Source organism: Salvia splendens, chromosome 13 (assembly GCF_004379255.2).
Source record: "Salvia splendens isolate huo1 chromosome 13, SspV2, whole genome shotgun sequence".
Lineage (NCBI taxonomy): Eukaryota > Viridiplantae > Streptophyta > Magnoliopsida > Lamiales > Lamiaceae > Salvia > Salvia splendens.
Window position 1 is genome coordinate 29,465,777 of NC_056044.1, and position 22,180 is coordinate 29,487,956.

General features: G+C 40.5%; 1 protein-coding gene and 1 long non-coding RNA gene across 2 annotated transcripts; both read left to right on the forward strand.

Moving 5' to 3' along the window:
• Positions 1-5,840: 5,840 nt before the first annotated feature.
• LOC121763087 lies at positions 5,841-6,526 on the forward strand. Its single transcript, XR_006042347.1, has 2 exons — positions 5,841-6,016; positions 6,284-6,526. It is a non-coding gene; the product is annotated as an uncharacterized LOC121763087 (long non-coding RNA).
• Positions 6,527-18,689: 12,163 nt separating this feature from the next.
• On the forward strand, positions 18,690-21,119 carry LOC121760841. The gene has a single exon (XM_042156443.1). The coding sequence runs from the start codon at positions 18,690-18,692 to the stop codon at positions 21,117-21,119; it is 2,430 nt and encodes an 809-aa protein (XP_042012377.1).
• The last annotated feature ends 1,061 nt before the right edge of the window (positions 21,120-22,180 follow it).

The window sequence follows — 22,180 nt, forward strand, 5'->3', positions numbered from 1 at the left end:
GTTGGTAGTGATTTCTAATTCTAATGAATCAAAATAAACCTAATGCAATAGGATTGTTGAGTGTATTTGACAACCTCTCTCCACTATACATCCAAATAAATTCATTGAAGGAGATAGCAAAACGAAGAAGATTTTTTTGTTTGAACTTTAATATTACCCTTTTTGTATAATAGTTATTTCAAATATCCAGCTAAGATATTATGTGAAGTTTATTTAAAATGAATACATCATTATTTTATAACGAAAATTACCAATTCTATTAAATAAGAATATAATAAAAGTACAAAGACTTGCTTAAACAAAAAAAAATTATACTGTATCTAATAAAATAAAAAAGTAAAAGTAGACATATGTATTTTGCCTAATCACATATGTCAATTTATGATTTGAACATCATTCCTACAATTATAGACAACTCCTGCCAGAATAATCTTACTAGTATTTTGGTTAAATATAAGTCATATAGTTATAGCAAAATAAATAGTGGATATATTGTAAATAGAATATTCACTACAAAATAAACATTATTTATCGAGCACCAAAGTGCTCGGTATAAGAGCATCCACAGTGGTGCGGATGCCCCGACGGACATCCCCGCGGACATCCCAAAAACACCTCCTGCCACGTCATAAGGACTTCCCACTGCACTGCCACGTCATAAGGACTTCCCACTGCACAATGGAGGACATCCCCAAGGACATCCCGACGGACTTCCCACAATAATAAAAATTCACAAATTCACCAAATTAAACAATATACGGAATTAAAATTTCGCCACCATTACGGAATAAAAATTTCATTAAATAAAAAAAAGAAAGGTACATTTCAACAAAAAAAACTAAAAAAAGTACACTTCAATAAATACAAATTCCATCAACGACGACCCCTCCGCTGCCATACTTCTTCAATTATATCGTTCTGGAGTCGAATATGAGCTTGTTTTTGGCACATGTCGGCAAATGCACAGACTCGCTCGACCTCGTCATGGGGTATCCCCATACGTACATTGCCGGTGGCCACGCCGTGGCTTGGATCCGCAGCATCAGCATCATCATTGGCCCAATCCGTCAGTGCTGGACATTCATCTTCGACAATCATGTTATGCATGGTAATACATGCGTACATCATATCGGCGATGTTGTCAGCATACCACATCCGTGATGGACCCTTCACTGTCTCCCATCGAGCCTGGAGCACACACATCCTTGCGCGTTGCCTCCTGACGACCAGCAAAATATACCTTCTTTTCTTCTGTTAGACATCTGATCGTCTTCACAAAGACGGGCCACATAGGGTATATCCCATCAGCCAAATAATAGCCCATGTTGTGCTGGTTGCCGTTGGCGACGAAATTGATGGTCGGACCGACGCCCATGCACTGGTCGTTGAAAAGGGGCGACGACTGGAGGACGTTGATGTCGTTGTTCGACCCGGCTACTCCAAAATAGGCATGCCAAATCCACAACCGGTAGTCAGCTACCGCTTCAAGGATCATCGTGGGATTCTTGCCCTTGAAACCCGTAGTGTACACCCCTTTTCAAGCAGCGGGGCAGTTCTTCCACTACCAATACATACAATCTATGCTGGCTAGCATCCCCGGAAATCAGTGCTGAGTCCCGTACATATCCAGCAGAGCCTGACAATCTTCTGGGGTTGGCTTCCGAAGATACCTATCCCCGAATATCTCCCTAACGCCCTGACAAAAATACTTTAGGCAATCGCGGGCAGTCGTCTCGCCGATGTGGAGGTACTCATCGAACATGTCAGCTGCGCCTCCGTATGCCAGTTGCCTGATTGCGGCAGTGCACTTCTGAATCGGAGTGTGGCCGGGTTTACTAGCCGCATCCTCCCGCACACTGAAATACTCGTATCGACGCTCTAAAGCGCCCACGATACATAGAAAGAACGGACGATGCATCCTAAAACGTCGCCGGAACATGTTCTCCCCAAATCGTGGCTCCGGAAAGAAGTAATCCTCGTACAACCAATGGTGTGCAGGGAGGTGGTCCCGGGGTACTATAGATCGACGATGGATGGGTCGAGGTACCGCCAACGCCAAGGCCGCTCGTATCTCCCTCTCCGCTGCCTCCCGCACACGTGCATGAATTCGCCTCATTATGTCATCATACCCCTCCACTACTACCACCCACATCGCTACCGCCCGCACCAAAGCCACTACCACTACCATTACCAGCCATTCTGGATATATAAAAGAAACGTAGAGAGAGAGAGGCACTCGTTAATACAAGTGGTGCGAATGAAATGAAGTTTAACGAGCCGTATTTATAGAATTTTTGAAAAAAAAATATAAAATAATCGGGACGTCCGCATGAACGTCCGTGGGGTCAACGCAATGGCGGACGTTGCGACGGACGTCCCGGGAACGCCTCGGAACTCCGGTGTCCGCAGCGGACGTCCGTATCTGCGTCACTGCTGCGCAATGACGGACGTCCCGCGCGAAACTCTGGCACGTCGGCTGGACGTCCACCGGGACGAGCGCCATTGTGGATGCTCTAAGGCCAAAAATGCTCGGAATATTGGAAAATACCGAGCACTTTCCGAGCAATTCAAGAGCTCGGTATTTGCTTCGTCGGAATTCTTATCCGAGCTACGATAGTGCTCGCCAATCTGGTCAACACACAATCATTCTAAGCACCTTATTTGTTGTGCTCGGAATACCGGAATACAAGGTTGAATAATGAGAGCACCTACTTGTGTTTAGATGTTGCTAGCACTTTGTGTATGCTCGAAAATTCGGGGTACCTCCATGTGCTTGGAAATTTGCAAGTACATGCATATGCTCGGAATTTTCGAGTTGATAGTTCTGAAATATTTCCAAGCACATATACGTGCTCAGAACAGGTTATTTTTATTTTTTTAATATATTATTTATTATTTTAAAATTAATAAAAAAATCAAAATTATTTAATGAATAGATAAAGAAAACAAAATTCAAATAACATTAAATTAAATAAATTAGTTTTACAATTGCTTTATTATACTATTCCTCCTACACCATTACAATTTGTTACGAGATATTGTATTGTTTCAAAATATTGATATATAATATTTATAATGTTTTAAATTGTTGTTGTTGTTGAATAATTATTAATTATATTTTTTATAATTTCCGAGCACTTATACTATGCTCGGCATTTTCCTAGCACTTATATGGTGCTCGGAACTATTGCTTAAAAATATTTATATATGTTCAAAATAAATTTTAATATTTTCATACACATTCATGGTGAAGGATTCCATATGCGAATTTTACGAGATATTGTATTGTTTCAAAATATTGATATGTAATATTTATAATGTTTTAAATTGTTGTTGTTGTTGAATAATTATAACTATTTTTTTTATATTTTCCGAGCACGTGGTGGTCGGCGTTTTCCAAGCACATTTATGGTGCTCGGCATCCTTAAGAAATATTGATATTAAATGTTCGAATTTTAATATTTCCGAACACATTTACCGTGGTAAAAATGATGAATGATCCACAAATTTTTATTTATGAAGATTTTCTAAGATATTGCTTCAAAATATTGACATGTTTTAAATTCTTCTTGTTGTTGACTAATTATAATAATTTTTTTATATTTTCCGAGCACGTATAAGGTGGTCGGCGTTTTCCAAGCACATTTATGGTGCTCGGCATCCTTAAGAAATATTGATATTATATGTTCGAAATGAATTTTAATATTTCCGAACACATTTACGGTGCTAAAAGTGATGAATGATCCGCAAATTTTTATTTATGAAGTTTTTCTAAGATATTGCTTCAAAATATTGACATGTTTTAAATTCTTCTTGTTGTTGACTAATTATAATAATTTTTTTATATTGTTCGAGCACGTTTACGGTGGTCGGCATTTTCCAAGCACATTTATGGTGCTCGGCATTCCTTAAGAAATATTGATATTGTATGTTCAAAATGAATTTAATATTTCTTGCTAGTTTTATGTAATTTATAATTTGCTTGCCTAGCTCTATGGTAGATTATTGGAAATTAAATTATTTAATACTCTATTTTTTATCCCGAACACATACATCGTTATTGGTTATATCAGTGAAACACGTATATATTCCATGAATAATTTCATAAGTCTTTATTTTAATATATGCCGAGCACTTGTTTGGTGCTTGCCATTCTCCGAGCATATAAATGATGCTTGCCATTGTTGATAGGGTTGTCGGGCCAAGCACGTTGACCTGCTCAAAATTGCTCGCAATAAACACTCCCCGTTTCTGATATTGGCTAGCACCTTCAGTTTTGCTCGGTATGTTGCCGAGCACAGTTGAAGGTGCTCGCTATTTTTCGAGCACATTTAACTGTGGTTGACATTGGTGCTTGGTAAATAGCCTTTTTTTTGGTAGTGATTCCCCCAATTATTATCCTATATTCCAAGTGATATTTACAGTTAATAATTAATGACTTTACTTTTTAGAAAGGCCCGTAAATACATATATAGGAGTATTATAATATGGGCTTTACATACATCATAAATTCAAAAAGTAACATGCTAGTAGTACTAATATTTAACAAATTTTCTTCTCAGTAATAATTGCATATTTTGGATTTGACCACCTCTCCTTCATTCATATTGCTGCTTCTTTCATATTCATCGGTTCTAAGTACTACTTTGCATTATGATGATTTTATGGACTCATCAACGTCCATCCATTTTCATCATCATAATCATCATGGTCATCATACTATATATCAAAGCCCCTCAACTATGATGCTCCCCTACTCCTAATTGCATGCTACTATAACAACAGAGGCAACTCAAAAGTTTATTTTGATATGAGATATATTCTACATTTTGAGGTCATAACTTTGAGAATAATTTTTTGAGTGATCTACATTTCGTCACTCTTTATAGAACACTAGATCCAACCCCAATTTTGGAGTATAATTGTATCTAATGAATTTTTTCAATAGAAGTCTCTTATCCAAAAGATAGAATCCAAGCCAACCTCTCCCTTTATTTACAAAGGAGAGATCCCACTCTTTAGTACAAATACGAAAGAATCTTTAAGAATTTGTTATGATGCAATAAGCTCTTTAACTATAATCCAACTTGTGAATGTACTCTTTCACATGCATGACAGTATCCACATATATCATACAAAAGCATCTCAATCATTTAGTTACCTACTTTTCGGAATTCCCTAATTTTACTTACCATTGGACCACATCAAATTCACCCTCAACTTTTAATCTTTATGGTTTTTTTTTCACATTTAGGTCTTGTACTAATGAGTGTGATATAGTATGAAATAAAAATCCTAACTTTGTTAAGAAGAAAGTCTAAGTACCACGCGATATATCAAAGACTATTCAAGAGTCTAAAAAATCAACTACTCAACAAGGTAAAAGGTCAATCAAAGTACGACAAAAGCTTAACTAAAAGACGAACAACTCATGAGCAACACCAAACTCAGCATACAAACACACAATCATTATTCATTAAAACAAACAAATAAAATAGCAAGATACAAGAAAGTCAATCTAGTTTGTTATGGTCCATCAACAATAGAAGTCAATCCAGTTTGACATGATATACAGTTGAACACTAATTAATCTGAATATATTTCATTTATTTCGGAGTTATCAACATAGAGGCGCATTTAGGTCCCAATGCCCTATAAGTCTTTAACATAGCACTAATTCAATCCGTCGGATGTAGTAATCTAATGGCTATGATTTAATGACATTCGGTACATTATATTGGTTTTTTGGTACATTAAGGGCAATTTCGGTAGGCGTGTCATTTATTGAAACCGCTAATGCTAAAAATCCGGAATTTAATTTCATTGACGATTCATTTTCTCTCACACTCTCTCTCTCACCATTACTCCTCTTTTCTCTTCTCCCTCGCCAGACGATTTTGGTCCCAAAACCCTAACCTCCGTCGCGCCTCTACAATCCTATCGTTTTTGACGGTGAAGCCGACGAAGAAGAAGTCGATTTGCTACCACCACCAAGTTGCTCTCACTTAACGACGAGGTATTGACAAAAACAAAACCCTTTCAACATCTTCGAATCGATTCGGGACCTGACAACCGGTTTTCAACTATTTTCGTAAATTATTTCTTACCAATCGGTTTGCCTGGTGTAATCTATTTTTATGTCTTTTGTTTACCTTTTATCATTATGGGTTCGATTATAAGATGATGGTTTTTGGTTTTATGTTGTGGTAGATTGTTGTTGCTGTACATTTTTGGGGAAGTTTCTAATGCTCTTTTTTCCCCTCTTTTCTCTACAATGATACAGTGACTAACCGGAGAAGACGAATTTCAAGTAGAAAATGGTGAACAAACGAGGCAGGTTGAAGAGTCAGCCTACTCAAACGACATGTAATATTTCTTTTTGGGTTTACATTACATTGGTTATCACCTCTTATACATAATTGTAGACTAAATCGCACATTACATAATGAATAGGTGTACATGATTTTAGAACAGGCTTCTATGTAGTATGACGTCCTTGGCATTATACATCACATTATTTACATTATACATCCATTGCATTGCACATTACATTATGTGTAACATGTTAAATGGTATAGACAACATATTTAGAGAAGAAAGCAATGGGAGAAGATTATTGTATTTTGATTGAATGATGAAATGGTACTCAACACCCATATATTTATAGGGATGTTGGTGACTTTTGAGATCCTACAATAAATGTATATTCATGGAACTACACTACTATTGGAACAATGCATGCACATCTTCAATGCTTCTTGGAACTCCATTCTTGGAACTATATTCTTCTTTAATGCTTATTGATACTTCCCCTTTTCTCAACACTCCCCCTCAAATTGAGTGGTGGGATCTCCAAAACTCAATTTGGAAAGCACATCTTCAAAGCTCCTTGAGTTGACTGCTTTAGTTAGGATGTCGGCAAGTTGATCCTCAGAGCGAACAAAAGGGAGTTCGACAATCCCATTCTCAATGTTTTCTTTGATAAAGTGTCTGTCAACCTCCACATGCTTCGTTCGATCATGTTGTACTGGATTTTGTGAGATGCTTATAGCGGCTTTGTTATCACAATACAACTGGCACTTGCTTGGAGGGAGATTAATCTCTTTCATCAATCTCCTTAACCATAAAATCTCGGTCAACCCACATTTAATCCCACGAAATTCTGCTTCGGCACTCGAAAGAGCCACCACCTTCTGCTTCTTACTTCTCCATGTTACCAAATTACCTCCAACAAAGGTAAAGTAGCCTGCTGTAGACTTCCTATCGTTTGGGTTCCCTGCCCAGTCAGCATCTGTATAACCATGAATCTCAAGATGCCCATTTTTAGCGAACAACACTCCATGCCCTGGAGTTCCCTTCAAATACCGACAAATCCTAAGTGCTGCCTCCATGTGATCTGTCTGCGGCTTATGCATGAACTGACTTACGACCCCAACTGCATAGGCAATATCTGGCCTAGTGTGCGAGAGATATATGAGTTTTCCGACTAGTCGCTGATATCGACTACGGTCAGCCAACTTGGCTCCTTCTCTGATTTGTAATCCGTGATTAACTGCCAGAGGAGTGTCTGCTGGTTTACATTCCAGTAGGCCGGTCTCTGCTAGGATGTCCAAGATATACTTTCTTTGTCGCAGAAAAATTCCTTTGATTGACCTTAGCACTTCAATCCCAAGAAAGTACTTGAGATTCCCCAAGTCCTTCATCTCAAATTCCTGAAAAAGATTTTTCTTTAATTCCTCAATCTCTTCTAGGTCGTCACCTGTAATAATCATGTCATCAACATATATGATTAAACATGTGATCTTATCACCCTGCTTCTTAAAAAATAGCGTATGGTCTGAATTGCTCTGTGTATATCCATAGCTAATCATTGCCCCAGCAAACTTCCCAAACCATACTCTTGGAGATTGCTTCAATCCATACAAGGTCTTCCTCAATCGGCACCCTTCACCTGCTTTAAAATCTGTTGCAAAACCTGGGGGTGCCTCCATGTAAACTTCTTCTTCCTTCTTCAACTCTCCATGTAGGAAGGCATTCGTCACATCAAACTGGTGTAATGGCCAGTCCCTATTAGCAGCAATGGATAACAACACCCGAATTGTGTTCATCTTAGCTACTGGAGAGAAGGTCTCAGAATAGTCAACTCCATATGTCTGAGTATAGCCTTTTGCGACAAGTCGTGCCTTGTACCTTTCTATCGAGCCATCAGGTCTTCTTTTGATAGTGAAGACCCATCGACAACCCACTGGTCGCTTCCCTTCTGGTAGAGCACATTTCTCCCATGTGTGGTTTCGAATCAGTGCATCAATCTCTTTCTTCATTGCTTCCCTCCAATGCTTGTATTTCATAGCTTCTTCCCATGTCTGTGGTATTTCTTCTTCCTCATATAGTGCATTCTCGAAAGCCCGAGCCATCTCTGATAAATGGCCTTTGGCTAGGTTCACAACAGAGTACCGCTTTTTCTTGTCAATCCTCTCTGGCGTATACCTTTTGGGTGGAACTCCTCTGTTTGACCTTGGTGGAAGTATGTACCTCCCAGTGTCAGGGTCAACTCCTTCGACCTCGACTTCCTCAATTTCCCTTTCTTCGGCCTCAATTGAATTTTCTTCTGCACTTACAGTGTTAGCCAAACAATTATCTGTATCCACAGGATTACTTACAGTGGATAACCTTAACGGAGAAATATTTGAGGCGATGCCACTTTCTACGATGGACTCTACCACATCAGAGACTTGCTCAGCGGAATTGCTTACTGTTTTCTCTGATAGATCCGCATCAGGATTGCTTGGCGTTGGCAGTGGCATTGAGATCCAACTTAGCAGGTCCGTATCATTGTTATCCCTAACATTACTCTCCCCCTGACCGCTAAGATGGGTAAAGAAGTACTCAGTTTCAAGAAAGTTGCAGTTCATTGTAACAAACATCCGGTTGGACTTTGGATCGAAACACCTATACCCCTTTTGATTTACCCCATATCCTACAAAAACGCATTTGATAGCGCAAGGGGATAGTTTAGTTCTTTCATGTTTAGGAATGTGGACAAAAACGGAGCATCCGAAGACGCGAGGTTCAAGAGTCAAGGGCGGAGGAATTTTTGTGAAGGTGGACAAGACTTGTAGAGGAGTTTTATGTTTGAGAATACTTGTGGGCAATCGGTTTAAGAGATAGGCTGAGGTGGCAATGGCTTCTGGCCAGAAGTGTTTCGTGGCTTTTGACTCTATAAGCATAGAACGAGTCATTTCGAGGAGAGATCGATTTTTCCTTTCAGCCACACCGTTTTGTTCGGGAGTATGAGCACATGTGGTTTGGTGTATAAGGCCTTTGTTTTGGAAGAGTTGTTTCATGGTAGAATTAACGAACTCCCCCCCATTATCTGACCGAAGGACCTGAATGGTTTTGTGAAACTGAGTTTGGATAAGGTTATAGAAATGGGTAAAGTGTGACAAAACTTCAGATTTTTGTTTCATGAAATATATCCAGGTCATGCGAGTGCAATCATCCACAAAAACTAAGAAATATCGAAAACCTTGCCCCCCAATAACTGGTGCGGGCCCCCAAACATCAGAGTGTACTAAGGCAAATGGGGTTTCAACACGAGTATTACTTAATGGGTAAGAGTTCCGATGACTTTTGGATAAAAGACAAGTTTCACAGTACATGTCATGCTTAGGAATAATACTAGGAAATAATAATTTTAAGTAACCGATAGATAGATGACCCAAGCGCCGATGCCAAAGCCAAGCTTTCCTGTCAGCTGATCCGTGAGTTAACATGGCAGTCCCTTTTTGAGCTATCTCATCCACATAGTAAAGCCCATCACGTTCAGTGCCACGCCCAATTATCTCTCCGGTTCGGATATCCTGCAACAGACAAAATTGTGGCTGCATTAGTAACGTACAATTCAATTCCTTTGTGACATGACTAATGGATAATAACTTATGAGACATCGAAGGAATATATAGACAATTTGATAACTGCAAAGTTGGGGAAATGTTAACGGTTCCAGCCCCCTCAACCACCGTAAATTCCCCATTGGCAGTTTGGATATGAGATTTTAGAGGTTTCTGAAGGTTGGTAAGGTCTGAGGCATCATATGTTATGGTATCGGTTGCCCCACAGTCAAAAATCCATTTATCATTTTTCTCATGGCCATTAGATACTGCACACACAACTCCAAGCTTCTCGAGAGGCTGAAATCGATTTTGGCAAGTGGTTTGGGAAATTATGGAATTTTCAGGAGATTTGGGGGCTAATTGTGACTGAGAATTTTGGTGGGGTAAAACCTGCAATTTCCCAAAGATTTGGGGGCTTCCAATAAAAGAGCCCCCTAACCCTAATCTACCTGAATCGGGCGCCGCCTCTCCCCTCATCAATTCTTCACTCCAATCGTGAATTACACTCCCACTTCCGCTGGCAACGAAGTTTGCTGCCCCGGTTGTATTCGCCGGCTGAGCAGCTTCATTTCTGGTCCTTCCTCCTGGCTGGACAGCACCGGCGGTTTGCGCGACCCCCTGCACGGCGTTGCCTCCGTCGCCTCCAACTGCTGCGGCGGCGTGCCCGCCACGGTTCCATGGTGTTTGCGGTTGCGGCGGCTTGCCGTGCTTCTCTTCCCACCAATCTGGATATCCAACTAGTTCAAAGCATGAATCTTTTGTGTGTCTTTTCCGTTTGCAGTAGGAACACACCAATTTTGACTTGTCTTCTTCATCACTTCGCCGATTTCTATCATTGCCACTGCCGCGACCACCACTGTTGCTGCCGCGACCACCACCGTTGCTGCCGCGACCGCCACCCCGAGAGCCGCCGGTAGGGTTCTGCCACCCTCGGATGGCGAGGCCAGTTCCAATTCCATCCATGGCAGCTGCTCCGCCGGTGTTTGCCTGTTGTAACACTCGGAGTCGTGTCTCCTCCTGCTGAATCAGGTTGTACGCATAGTCGACGGAGGGAAGTGGGTCCATTTTCAGTATCTCCCTCTTGGTTGTTTCATATTTGCTATCAATTGCATAGAGAAACTGACATACTCTCTGATCTTGTATGAATTTGTTATGAATCTCCATATCCTCTGGACATTTCATTGGGTTCGTCTGTTTTTGGTCGATTGAAATCCAGATCTCTCCCAACCGGCTCCATATTTCTTCTAATGAACTGCTTCCTTGCCTCAGTGTGGTTGCTTTGAACTGAAGATCATACACCTGGATTTTATCTCTTCCGCTCCCATATGTGACGGCCAACGCATCCCATATATGCTTTGCCGTCGGATGTTGTGAAACTCGACTGACCAGTCGAGGCTCAATGTTTTGTATTAACCAAGTGATCACACAGTGATCGGCTTGTTCCCATTGTATGAAGGCTGGATCGGTTCGCGGTGGAGAATGAGGCACTCCGGTGACGTGAGATACCATTCCCCGACCGCTTATTGCCGTCTTCATCAATACGGACCAAAGGGCGTAATTTTCTCCATTCAACTTATTCCCACCAATGTGGAGGGGCTGCGTGTCAATTCTGAATGGCATGGCAGCTGTTTCTGGTGGATTTGGTTGGTTCATCGCAAAACTATTGCGCATAAAGTTGGCAAATTGCCGGGCAAATTCATCTGCCATAGATGAATCTGAGGTTTCGGTTACTATATAGTTGTCATTTGACATTTTGGCTTATGGTTATAGATACAGCGGAAAAAGGAAAAACAAAAAAAACGGGAAAGGGCCGAGAAAGGTATCAAAGACGATGATGATACCTTATCTGAGTCCAAACCCGCTCTGATACCATGTTAAATGGTATAGACAACATATTTAGAGAAGAAAGCAATAGGAGAAGATTATTGTATTTTGATTGAATGATGAAATGGTACTCAACACCCATATATTTATAGGGATGTTGGTGACTTTTGAGATCCTACAATAAATGTATATTCATGGAACTACACTACTATTGGAACAATGCATGCACATCTTCAATGCTTCTTGGAACTCCATTCTTGGAACTATATTCTTCTTTAATGCTTATTGATACTTCCCCTTTTCTCAACATAACATCCTTGACCCGATTTACCCAATATTTATATTTTTATATTATCTAATTATTAATTGTAGTTTAGATATACTAAATAGATCATTAAAGATAATATAACTATTACATATATAAATGTGTAAAATACAAAAGTGGGATTATATAGTCATAAAATTAAATTTATAAATAGGACGTATATATATATATATCTATATAGGGGTGTGATAAAATACAAACTCTCTAAAATACAAACTATACAAACTTTAATCATACTCACTTAATACAATTAATCAACGGTTAATATAAGAGATTTTTCTAATGTCAACATTTTGACATCGAAAAATCAGAATTTGGACACCCCCGTCGACAGAATTTGTACACTCCGTACATCCCCCGGTGACATAATTTGTACATTCCGTTGACATCGACCCCCGATGACAGAATTTGTACAGTCCGTTGACATAATTTGTACACTCCGGTGACAGAATTTGTACAATCGGGTGACATAGTTTGTATAGTTTGTATTTTAGAGAGTTTGTATTTGATCACACCTATATATATATATATATATATTAAAATGTTGAGTTACATAGTACATATTTTGTCTTAAAATATATATATATATATATATATATATATATATATATATATATATATATATGGTCTTAATCTATCAAAATACGCCCTTAAGTACAAAAATACAGACCAAATCTGGAACGGAAGATCTGATTATGAACGGCCACGATTTAGTCTTGTCAACCATTTTGTTAGGTCATAATAATAACGAATTGAGGCATAAAAGGGTAATATGGGAACTAAAAAATATAAACTGACGTTCCGTTTTTTCTTCGCGGAAATCATGGGATCTTTACTCAAAAATATAAACTGACGTTCCGTTTTTACTCATGGCATAACCATACTAAAAACGCCTTTACAATTCAAGCACGACAAAAAAAATTACCCAAAAATATAGACATATCTTTGGGTCATACTAATTTATGTTATGTGTCATAATAAAAAATATGGTAAAATAGGGTCAAAATATAATTACATTCAAGTCATAACACAGGGATTATATGGCATAACCATACTAAAAACGCCTTTACAATTCAAGCACGACAAAAAAAAATTACCCAAAAATATAGGCATATCTTTGGGTCATACTAATTAATGTTATGTGTCATAATAAAAAACATGGTAAAATAGGGTCAAAATATAATTACGTTCAAGTCATAACACAAGGATTTTGTTTTATAGCACAAAAATTTAATTTATTCTAATATGTCATAATAGATGAAAATATAGGTCATGATCATATAAAAGGAACATTAGATGACGGAGCAAAATTATAGGAAATACTATAACAAACGACATAATGCAATTTACATAATTAACCTTTTAAGATTATAAGTAATTAAAATATTAATATCTACCCAATAAATCTAGTCGTTAATTAATGTAATCTTAAGATTAGATTGGCTAATCCAATGGACAGAAAACCGTCTGCATTTCTTGGTTTAAGACAATACTTGTTTTGATCAAATACCTATATATATATATATATATATATATAGGGTCTTAATCTATCAAAATACGCCCTTAAGTACAAAAATACAGACCAAATCTGGAACGGAGAATCTGATTATGAACGGCCACGATTTAGTCTTGTCAACCATTTTGTTAGGTCATAATAATAACGAATTGAGGCATAAAAGGGTAATATGGGAACTAAAAAAAATATAAACTGACTTTCCGTTTTTTCTTCGCGGAAATCATGGGATCATTACTCAAAAATATAAACTGACGTTCCGTTTTTACTCATGGCATAACCATACTAAAAACGCCTTTACAATTCAAGCACGACAAAAAAAAATTACCCAAAAACATAGACATATCTTTGGGTCATACTAATTTATGTTATGTGTCATAATAAAAAATACGGTAAAATATGGTCAAAATATAATTACATTCAAGTCATAACACAGGGATTATATGGCATAACCATACTAAAAACGCCTTTACAATTCAAGCACGACAAAAAAAATTACCCAAAAATATAGACATATCTTTAGGTCATACTAATTAATGTTATGTGTCAACATAAAAAATATAGTAAAATATGGTCAAAATATAATTACATTCAAGTCATAACACAGGAATTATATGGCATAACCATACTAAAAACGCCTTTACAATTGAAGCACGACAAAAAAATTACCCAAAAATATAGACATATCTTTGGGTCATACTAATTAATGTTATGTGTCATAATAAAAAACATGGTAAAATATGGTCAAAATATAATTACATTCAAGTCATAACACAGAGATTATGTTTTATACCACAAAAATTTAATTTATTCTAATATGTCATAATAGATGAAAATATAGGTCATGATCATATAAAAGGAACATTAGATGACGAAGCAAAATTATAGGAAATACTATAACTAACGACATAATGCAATTTACATAATTAACCTTTTAAGATTATAAGTAATTAAAATATTAATATCTACCCAATAAATCTAGTCGTTAATTAATGTAATCTTAAGATTAGATTGGCTAATCCAATGGACAGAAAACCGTCTGCATTTCTTGGTTTAAGCCAATACTTGTTTTGATCAAATACCTATATATATATATTACATAGTACATATTTTGTCTTAAAATATTAATATAAACACACATGTAATCTACTCAAAATTGACACGATTCAATCAAAATTCACACGATTCATTTTTATTGGGAATTGTGGAGGTCGGTTCATTATATATACAAATAACCACATTTATCGTCGGCTCCTTTTCTTTTTTGGGAAGGGTAGGGAGAAGTCAGACGATGAGGAATAAGAATTTTTTTTTTAAAGGACTCAAAAGGAGAAAGCATACAGGTTTATAAAATGAGGAGAGGCTCGAGTGAATTATATGGCGTGACTAGGTGGGTATAAATTTTATTTTTAATTTTATATAAGTTATGAAGTGATTGCTATATATTAGATTGAAGTGAATATTTAAATTTTATGATGTGAACTTAATATAGTTTTATTTAGAATTTTATTTTTAATTTTATATAAGTTATGAAGTGATTGCTATATATTAGATTGAAGTGAATATTTAAATTTTATGATGTGAACTTAATATAGTTTTATTTAGAATTATTTTGTGGAATGTGATATGAATATTTGACTGATGGAATGGATATATTTTATATGTTGTAAATAAATTATTTGATGGAATATGATAGGAATATGTAATTGATGCAATGGGTATGTTTACACATGATTTTGGATTTATTTGAATAATTGAATTGAAGAGGATCTATGACAATCTTGCCTTGGATCTGAAATCACAGTAGACATATTGGGACCTTCAGGTCAATCACAATGGGACCTGCGGGTCAAATCATATTGGGACCTACTGGTCAAATCACAATGGGACCTACGGGTCAATCATATTGGCATATTGGAAATCTCGGGCAGATACCGGGCTTGATTTGTCACAGAGTAATAAACTGGATAGAGAGACATATGCATATGGATGTGAAATTGTTTATGATATTTAATGCTTATGGTTATATGTGTTGGTTAGAGAATTTTTTTTATAATTGTAATGTGAAATTAAAGGTGAAATTTATACACTGGGTTGTGGCCCATATAAATCACTAGTATTTTTCAAGAGCAAGATATCAATGATATAGATAAATGTGGTTTTTTTAACGAATGTATTTGATATTAGTGTTTTATTTGACATGTGGGGTTTTTTTTTTTTTTAAATTAACTTCATATATTTATATCATATATATGAAAGAGGAAATTACAAATCAACTCCTATAACAAGTAGGAAAGACAAATTACGTCACCCAGGGTTCGAACTCGAGACCTCCAGGATGGACGCGGTATCCAGCACACTTTACCGCTAGGCCAAGGGGCTTGGATTTATTTGACATGTGGGTTAAAGGTTTTAAATTTATGGATTTATTTACTATAAGAATATACATCAGAGGGTTGAGGTGTGACGTTATATACATCACATAGTACATTATGTACATTAGTATACCATAACTGATACATTATACATCAAACCTTGAACATGAAGGGAAAATATTCTGTTGTTGTACAACCTATACATTTAGTTTGAACTTGTCAGCCTTTATGTTACATTATCTAATCTCTGAAGTACATTGTCTAACCTTTTAATCGTGGTACATGATTGTGACATTATGCATCACATTGTGTACATTAATATAGGGTACACAGTACATTATACATGATTGCTTGTACATTACTTCAAATCATTCTTGTTTGGTACATTATTTAGTCCGTAGTACTACATTAACCAGATGCTGTTTGGGTTTGTATACTAGAAATCACTTTTCGAGTGATTGAATACTGTAAAACTCTAATAATTATTTTCCAATGAATGCAACATATTATTTTTGTCATAATGTTGTTATGTTTTACATTTAATGGATGCTTATTGCATATTTAAATGCATAAGCGAACATAACATAAGTCTAAGTCTTTGTTCTAGTAGACCGGTTGTGGGCTTCGCTCAATTTAAGGTACGCGGTCAGTTCTGAACAAAGAAAAATAAGAATTTCACAACTCAGATAGACGTAGACTACCTATCGTGAAAGGTTGCAATATCAGTCCGATTATTTCTAAGCCTTATTGAAACATGATGACGTTGGTGTGGTATAGCACTGAATGAATCTAACAGCAAGACGAGTCTTTATGCTATCTACTGAAAGATGAGGTCTTGATAATTAATTTCTTAATCAATGTACATTAGCATTGAGCACACGATATTGAGTATCTACTACTTTGACTTACCAAAGGTGCGGGTTTTTCGTCACCCAACGATCCAGGTATATTGGGTAGTGGTGATCATTGTCTAGCGGTGCTAGGATTGCTATTATGTTGAATCGTGCGCGAGGAGAGTCTCGTTTGATAACATCCACAAGAGGAGCTCGAAACGAGGTTTTATTATTCGGAACCTAGCTAGTTGGAGTTTAATTACTCTATGAATAATAAATAAGAGTTTCTTGCTAAGTCCAATCTTGGAGAATAAAATATGTTAATTAATTAAGTCCATAGCAGACATTAATTAATTAATGGATGTTTCTATCTTAAGCGCGAGAAATGAATTAAACAAATAAAAGGAAACCCGAAATACTTGTAATTTCGGATTTGGAAAGGCAGTGCAATATTACTTCTGTAGTGGCTGCTTGTAATATTCCAATATAAGCTTATATTAAATTGTGGGTTCAATTTAATTAGTAAAAAGCTAATTGGGTGAGGCCATGTCCAAATTCTTCCTTAGATCCCTGACTGGGCCCAATATGTGACTTAATATAAATAGGAGAATAAAGGAGATAGAAAATATAACAATTATTCCTAAGAATTTTCGTCCCCCTCAGAGAAAGAGAGAGTTCGAAATTTTGCCTCCTCCGTGAGCTGAGTTATGTCTTCGTTATTCAAGTCTGATACGAGGCCCCCGGCATTGGTCCCAACACTAGAGCAGCCCGCGGAGGGGGAGCCGAACGCGTCACCGCCAGAGGCGACGCCGAGGGTGAGGGTCCGAGAGGAAGAGAAGGCAGTGACGAGGAGAACCTTGAGACCTCGGGACAAGCTCAAGCCTCCAAGCAAGTTCACCAACTAGAGTGCAGCCGTGTGTTGGGGATTAGTCTTTTAAATTCTTTCCTTTTATGTTTTAATCTTTTCTTTTTATGCTTTATTAGTTTTCGAACCTTATTTTATATTCTGTTGAGTCGGGCCTGATTTATAAGCCCCGTTCGGGTTTTCTTTGCGGTTCTTTCCCGAATGCATTAGGATACGTCGAATCGCCCTAGGGTTTTTAGTATAAAATAGGGTATTTCTTCAAACATTATTTTCTATGAATGAAATATTTTCCCTAAACCTATCATGTGCAACAAGCAATTTAATTTTCGTTTCTTTGCTGCTACGTGGAAGACGTCCGCGAACCAGCAAAATTCTCGAGCAATTCCGCGTAGTTGACGTAGGAATTGATCGTGTTTCCGCGAGAAGGAAGATAACTGATCGTTACGGAGCACGTCCGTAACAACTGGTGCTTTCATCCCGTAACTCATCATCTATAACAGCGACGAAATCAGATGGCTTCGGAGTACCCGGGGGCCGAGACGTCGTCGGGCCTACATCTAGGGCCGGCGCCACAGCGACAGGTAGGCGAGATCGGGGGTCGGTCCCAAGCAACGGACCCGATCACGCTAGGGTTCGCGCAGTTAAATGCGCGCTTTGATAAGATGGACCGTAGGGTCGAATCTTTGGAGCGCCGACTGCACCCACAGACGGCAGATCACGCCCACGCGTGGGACGAGGCCGACCACGAATGGGAAGAGTATCGAGGCCACGGTCGACCTGGACGTGAGGACCTTGACCGCTCATACCGGCACCAGGATCGAGGTCAGGGACGCCCGTCTCGGGGTGGTCGCGGTGACCATGGTGGAGGAGGTCGTTAGTCGCAGCGGCGCGATGCGACGGAGTATAGAACGGGTCGCCGTAGGGACAATTGGGACCCACCGCAGAGGCACGACGATTGGGACGAGGATACGTACGAGGATCGCGGCGTCTCCTGCTGGGACCCGCCTCAGCGCCGAGAGCGTTTTCTCCGCCAAGGAGCCGATTACTCCTCGGGCTTGAAGATGGACGCGCCCCACTTTAACGGGGCGGATGCGCCAAATTGGATTTCCCGCGTGCAATATTATTTCGATCACAAACGGATCCCGGAGTCTGAGCGTTTGCATTATGTAGTGATGCTGTTTGATCCCCCCGCTTCGGAATGGATATTCAATTACATGGAGACCAATGGTTTTGTTACGTGGCAGGAGTTCCTGGACGACGTGAGACATCGCTTTGACCCACAGAGTTTCAGAAACTACACGGGTCTGATCGCCAAGCTGGTTCAGACAACCACCGTAGCAGACTACCACGCAACGTTCGAACGGTACCTCAATCGGGTGACCGATTTATCGGAATCATCTCTGATTCCTATTTTTATCCAAGGGCTCAAGCAACCCTTGCAGGAGAAGATCGAATTGCAGAATCCTGCGTCATTAGCAGAGGCAATGGCATTGGCATTGGGCTTGGCCGCAACACAGGACGAGCAACCGCAACAACCGTTGCCATATCCGCGACGCCAGTGGTCGGGGAGGGAGCAAAGGGCCACCCCGCTCCCCGGTTCGACCCCAGTTTCTGGACTGCCGCAAGAGTCGCAGGGACGCGACGCGGACAAGACACGGGTATACCCAATCAGGGTGTCTAACGCCGAGAAGTCGGAGCGAGCCAGCCGGGGGCTTTGTTACCATTGCCCCGAAAAATGGGTCGCGGGCCACGTTTGTAAGGTCAAGCTTCTTTGTTATATAGATGACGAAGTTGACAGCCCGCAGGAGGATAACGCGGGAGATCAGGTGCCAGAAGACGAACTAATCACTGCTGATTTATCACACCTTCACGCCTTGGATGGCCGAGGGAGTTCGAAGCCGTTTATTGTGCAGGGCACGTTGGGCGAGACCAACGTGCGAGTGTTGATCGACACGGGAGCGACATTGGATTTCCTCCAGCCGCGAATCGCGGAGATACTCCAGTTAGAGCTCACACCCATCAGACCGTTCCGGGTGTTGGTAGTAAACGGAGCCTCCCTGCTCTGCACCCATATATCGCGGGGCACCAAGCTCACTCTGCAGGGCAATGTATTCGTGGTGGATCTACACATTCTCGCCCACCATGGACCGGATGTGATTTTGGGCATGCACTGGTTGGAATCTCTGGGCAAGGTGTCGGCAGATTTTGTCCGAAAGACGTTGGAATTTACTCACGGGGAGCGGACAGTATTTTTACAGGGTTTGATGCCGGGGCCGAAACAGATTTCCCTTCACTCATTATACACGTTGACGACACAACCAGCGGACCACGAGTTTTATGAGATTGTACCGATCATCAGTGGGACCGAGGCAGTCGAGGGCAGCAACCTGGAGGATTTCCCTCCGGATTTACCAGCTGAAATTCTCGGGGTATTGAATATGCACCGGGCGGTGTTTGAACAGCCCCGCGGTATGCCTTCATCGCGCCCGTTCGATCATCGGATCCACCTTCTGCCAGGTACAAGGCCGATTAATGTTAGACCCTACCGGTACCCCTACTTCCAGAAGACGGAAATCGAAAGACAGGTTCATGATATGTTGGAGCAGGGTATTATTCACCACAGCCACAGCCCATTCTCATCCCCAGTATTGCTGATCCGTAAAAAGGATGGCACGTTTCGGTTTTGCATTGATTATCGGGCCATCAATAAGGCGACCGTCCCGGATCATTTCCATATACCTACGGCGGAGGAACTCTTTGATGAGTTGGGCAGTGCAAAGTACTTTACAAAGTTGGACCTTCGCTCAGGGTACCACCAAATTCAAATGAGCGAGGATGACATCTTCAAGACTGCGTTCAGAACTCATGACGGACATTTCGAGTTTCTCGTGATGCCTTTCGGGTTGACGAACGCACCGTCCACCTTTCAGGCAGCGATGAATGCAATTTTCCAGCCTTTTCTCAGGCAATGCGTTATCGTCTTCTTCGATGACATATTGATTTACAGCCCGACCCTTGAGCTGCATAGTAGGCATCTGGAATCCGTTCTTGAGCTGCTCCATGCAAATAACTTCTTCGTCAAACTATCGAAGTGTTCATTTTGTAGTGTGTCGGTGGAGTATTTGGGCCATATCATTGACGATGGTCACCTCAAGGCCGACCCGGCCAAAATCCAGGCAATGACGGTGTGGCCTACGCCGGGCACAGTGAGACAGCTTCACGGTTTCCTAGGTTTGACAGGCTACTACCGCCGCTTCGTCGCTCACTACGCGTTGATCGCAGCGCCCTTGACGGATTTACTAAAAAAAGAAGCTTTTCGTTGGTCCCCCGAAGCCGAGGCCGCGTTCGCGGCCCTAAAGAAGGCAATGACCTCAGCACCGGTCCTACAACTTCCGGATTTCACCTTGCCTTTTTGCGTGAAGACAGACGCTTGCGAGGTGGGAATTGGCGCGGTGTTAATGCAGCGGGATCACCCTATTGCGTTTTTTTAGTAAGAAACTGGGTCCTCGCAGGAAAGTGGCATCTGCATATCATAAAGAATTGTATGCTATTGTGGAGGCGGTGCATAAGTGGCGCCAATATTTATTGGGGCGTGAGTTCATTATTCGAACGGATCAGAAGAGCTTGAAAGAGTTGTTACAACAAGTGGTCCAGACCCCGGACCAATAGCTTTATGTCAGGAAGTTGATGGGCTACAAATTTGTGATCGAATACAAGCGGGGCAGCACGAACAAGGCAGCCGACGCTTTGTCCCGAAAACACGACGTGCAGAGGCCGTTGTCCGACGAGACCCTCGCGGACAACGCCCACATCGCGGATTCGGCCGAGACATCTGATGCCCAGCTTCTAGCGGTCGTCTCCAGACCTGTGCCCGATATATTGCGGGTTCTGCGTGAGGAAACCGCATCCCTACCCGAGTTGGTGGAGCTTTCGGCCAAGATCAGGTCCGGCGACGCCCCCTCGCATTTGTCATGGGCCGATGGCCTTATATATTACCATCACAGGGTGTTGGTAAGCGCGGAACACCACTGTTCTCCTAGTGCAGGTCACCCAGGGCACGAAAGGACATTCCGTCTATTGGCGGCGGGTTTTTATTGGCCGAAAATGCGTAAAGATGTGGTGACATTTGTTAATGAATGTGTGGTATGTCAGTCCACGAAGTACTCGACGCGCAAGCCAGCGGGATTATTGCAGCCACTACCGGTTCCGTCGCAGGTGTGGGAGGATGTGTCGATGGACTTCATCACCGGGCTGCCGCAATCCCGCGGGTATACGACCATCATGGTGGTGGTGGATAGGCTTTCCAAGTATGCTCACTTTGCTCCCCTGCCCACCAAATTCGACGCATCTCGGGTAGCACAACTATTTGTGAATACGGTGGTCCGGCACCACGGGTTCCCCAAGACCTTGGTGTCGGATAGAGATTCGGTGTTCCTCAACGCAACATGGGAGGAAATGATGCGTCTAAGTAGCACCAAACTTCATTTCTCGACCGCGTATCATCCATAGTCGGACGGTCAGACAGAGGTCCGCAATCGGGGTTTGGAGCAGT